At 33.5% G+C, this 4,211-nt stretch overlaps 1 protein-coding gene across 1 annotated transcript; it reads left to right on the top strand.

Annotated features, from left to right (window-relative positions):
* The first annotated feature begins 870 nt into the window (after positions 1–870).
* LOC149161919 (mitogen-activated protein kinase kinase kinase 20-like) lies at positions 871–2,034 on the top strand. The gene has a single exon (XM_089435043.1). The coding sequence runs from the start codon at positions 871–873 to the stop codon at positions 2,032–2,034; it is 1,164 nt and encodes a 387-aa protein (XP_089291169.1).
* The last annotated feature ends 2,177 nt before the right edge of the window (positions 2,035–4,211 follow it).

Below are 4,211 nucleotides of genomic sequence, written 5' to 3' on the forward strand. Positions count from 1 at the left end.
AGAATTGTTACCCGCTCCGTCATGCAGTAAATGGACATGATCCCATGCCTGGAAATTATGAAGTGCATCGATACCGTTTACATATTCTGGCTTTGAGGTAAATCTGTAATTATTTTCGGAACAGGTGGGTGGATTTGGTATTTCAACATTTAAACTCTTTGGGCATATTTTTATTTTTATTTTTTTTTATGATCATTATAGTTGTTTTTGAAAATTGATATTAATTGTTGAATTGAGGCTTCTGTGATCCATATTAAGTTTAAGAAAAAAAATTTGGCGAAAATCACAAGATAAATCATTTGTCAACGCGTTTCGAACCAACAAGTGTGGTTCATCGTCAGGATTGTTGGTTCGAAATACATCGACAAATGATATATCTTGTGATTTAGGCTGAAGAATTTCTCTTAAAATTGATATTTAATTTTAACTATAAATTTAAGCAAACAGCTAAAAGTTTGTGGAATCCTACATTTTCTTTTTAGAAAATTTAACAGTAGAAATGTCTGAATAGTATTTTTGATGTTAGAAATTGATTTAGCACCGTTAAACCCTATGATACAGAAAATCTTAAAATTTAATATCTATAACTTAGATTTATCAAATTTCTACTCAATTTTATCAAAATCTTGTCAAAATTTACATAATTTCAGGACAAATTTGAAGCCTGGTTAGACTGGCTTAAATTTCACTTTATTAATAAAATTATAAAAATATTATATTCATGTGCTTATAAATATTTATTTTGCTATATCATTTACAGTTTCACCCAAAAACAAACATGTAATATATATTTTTATGACAGAAACGCCTGATCCCTGTGCTTGGGAAGCTGTTGAGTTAAATTGTAGAGTTCTGAAGATTTGAGTTGCAATGTCATCAGGCATTCATTTTTCCCCAGCAAACATGTTTGGCAGGAACTGTGACACACCAAGAGAATGGGTGAGAGGAAGAGTGATTGGAAGGGGAGCATTCGGTACTGTTAACATGGCCATAGATAAGGCCACTGGGGGACTCTTAGCTGTGAAATCCATAGATTGCAATGAAAGCAGTGAAGCTGCATTGCTGGCCATGGAAAATGAAATCAAAATTCTGCAGAAACTGGACTCTCCATGGATTGTCAAGTTCTTAGGTGAAAATCACACAGTGGAAAATGGTGTCCACCAGAGGAATATGTTGATGGAATACATGGGTGGAGGGAGCCTGTCAGACATTGTGAAGCAGTTTGGAGGGAAACTGGATGAATCTATTATTCGCATCTACACTGCTGGGATTTTAAAAGGCATCCATCATCTCCACAGCCAGGGCATTGTGCACTCTGATATCAAGGCTAGGAATGTTTTGGTTGGGTCCTCTGGTGTGAAGTTAGCAGACTTTGGGTCTGCTAGAATAGTTGGTAAAGGCAATGGAGAAGTGAAGTTGTCTGGAACTCCAAGGTGGATGGCTCCAGAGGTTGCAAAGCAGGTTGAACAGGGGACTCCTGCAGATATTTGGTCTCTAGGATGTACTGTTGTGGAGATGGCCACAGGAAAGCCTCCATGGAATAATGTTTCTCATCCTCTGGTTGCAATGTTCAAAATTGCCAGCCCACATGAACTTCCTGAGTTTCCAGAATCTTTATCTAGTGAGGGCCATGATTTTCTAGAGAAATGCTTCAGAAAGGACCCTGCAGAGAGGTGGACTAGTGCCCAATTACTGAATCATCCATTTCTCCAAGATGCCAATGACATGAGCTGCAGGTCTCCCACAAACACTCTGGATATTCATAACGTAGAAAGGAGCTATGGTGCAACTTTGTCTTCTGCCAACTCCCCTGTAACTTTCCTTCGTACTGTTCCTATATTATCTTTGCCCATGAAATTTTCTGAACCTACACCACAGGAGGCGATGCAGCGAGGGAGTGATAAAAATATGGTTAGTAAAGGGATTCAGAGTCCTCCGCCAAAAAAGAGGAAATTTCAGTTCATGAATAATATTAGTAATGGACGAGAGGCAGAGGCACAGGGCTCAGCCATGCAAACAAAGGAAGGTGCATGATATCCTGCTAGTTTTAAAGTTAATGAAGTTAACCCATCCCATGCATGCACAGTTAAATAAATATTTTCTCCTAATAATGGATTACAGTCAACTAAATCTTTCCTCCTCATTATAGACCACTACAAAATTATAGAGCTTCCCAGAAATCTGTCCTCTCTGCACAAAAAATATCCATTGAAAGTATCCCTGAACATTTATGGCAAATCATCAATAACCTTAACATAATGCCGATTCACACCAAGAGACGCCACATATGGACGTGCCTACTAATTTAAATTTGTAACTATTTATCAAGATGCATATTTTTCAGATTTTAACAATAACACATAAAGGAATTTTTATGTATTAATTGTTTATGTATTAATTTGATATTTAATTGGATCAAAATTTTATTATTATTAAAATAGGATACAAAATCTTATTTTTATAAAATTACATTATTTAATACATTACAAAAAACTATTTAGGTATTTTTAATATAAATTTACATCTAATTTATTATAAATAGATATCCAATCTCTATAAAAATTAATAGTAAAACTTGAATAATAATAATTAAAAGTGAAATTTGAGTATTAATATCTATAAAAGATATACATAATCTCTATTGAATTTCTTGTAATAACGAATAGTGAAACTTAAGTATTTATATATATAAAAAATACATATAATTTCTATTAAAATTTTTGAAATAATTCGTTGTATAATTGTATCTAAATTTTAAAAAATATGTACTGAAATTATAATTAATCAATTTTCTTGGAAATAGATATGTAAGAAAATCCTAAGAAAATAACATTTTGGTTATAATCCTTTGAAATTGAACATCCCACATCCCAAGATAACAACATAAAATGGTGGCATGAAGCCCCAGTTAGACATGGCCCTTAATGTATTGCTTCCAACAACGTGTGAAATATCTCAAATCATGCCTCACAAAATGGAATAAGAATTTGGGTACACATTTAAATCCCTAAGATATCTGATTGTTTAAATCACTATAGATTATTTTCATATGTTTTGATCCATTATTTAGTTAGATGTTTGAGAACTCGTAGAGAATTCTTATAGATCCAATATGGTCCTACTATCCCTCAAAGCATATGTTTTGATCCATTATTTAATTAGATGTCTGAGAACTAGTAGAGAATTCTCATAGATCCAATATGGTCTTACTATCTTTCAAAGTGTTGAAGATGCAACAAGATGATGGAGCTTAGTGGAAAGGAGTCGCTTTCACTAAGTTGACCCGCAGGCTATTTTTGGCGCAAAGTCTATTTTTAGACATATGGATCATGGTCTATGAGTTGCGGGATGTTGTTTATGGATGATTGGTCATGTTGGGAAAGATAGATGGACTTCTATTTTTGGTTCACAGCGGAGTGATCAGAGTCTATTTTTAGACTGTCAAGCTAAAAATAGAAACAGTCAAATATTATTAGCCCTTAGTAATATTTGGACTCTAAACATTATCTTATTCTCAAGTAGTTGAGAATATAATCTAGCAAGTGGATTTGATCCTACAATCAAGGCCTTACGGTTTGATGATTTGGGGGTTAGGGGAGGGGAGAGGGATCTATTCTACCTATCAAGGGATTTGAGGCTCGAACTCAAGGGATGGTTATAATTTTCACTTTATAATTTCAAGGAGCTCTCAACTAGCTAGCCTCATTGAATTATGTATCCTATTTTATCAATCTAATGAATAAGTTTCTCTCTTCAATAAGGTGTTGGTGATTACTTTAGGTAATTATTAATAATAATAATTTTAAAATTGATAAACTATTGTTTACTAAATTTAAATTTATATTAAATTGAAATTAATTTAATAAAATAGGTGTATTATATATTTATATATATCTATCTATCTATATATATATAAACATAAATACAAATCGCAAGCATGTGACAATGGTATCATAGCAGCATGAACATAGATTACGGAAATATGGACATTCTCACAATTTTGCCTTTCTATTTAAGAGAAAACAAGCAAACTAGGATATTTGTTGTTTGCTCCTGCATCATTGTTACTAGGGCATGTCTTTGAACCCTACCATGGTGGAAGTGGGAGGAGGAAGATCTTCTCCCTCAATCAAGGATGTTATAGACAAAAATGATCCAAAGAGAACAAAATTAACATAATATCCTTTTGATCAAGGGAAGGCCAAGGGAGA

The sequence above is a fragment of the Pinus tabuliformis genome, chromosome 5_2 (assembly GCF_031772625.1).
Source record: "Pinus tabuliformis cultivar Carrire ecotype Pingquan chromosome 5_2, CPIR1, whole genome shotgun sequence".
In the NCBI taxonomy this organism is placed as follows: domain Eukaryota; kingdom Viridiplantae; phylum Streptophyta; class Pinopsida; order Pinales; family Pinaceae; genus Pinus; species Pinus tabuliformis.

Coding starts and splice junctions, on each gene's coding strand:
- LOC149161919 (XM_089435043.1), top strand. CDS start 871: ATGTCATCAGGCATTCATTTTTCCCCAGCAAACATGTTTGGCAGGAAC.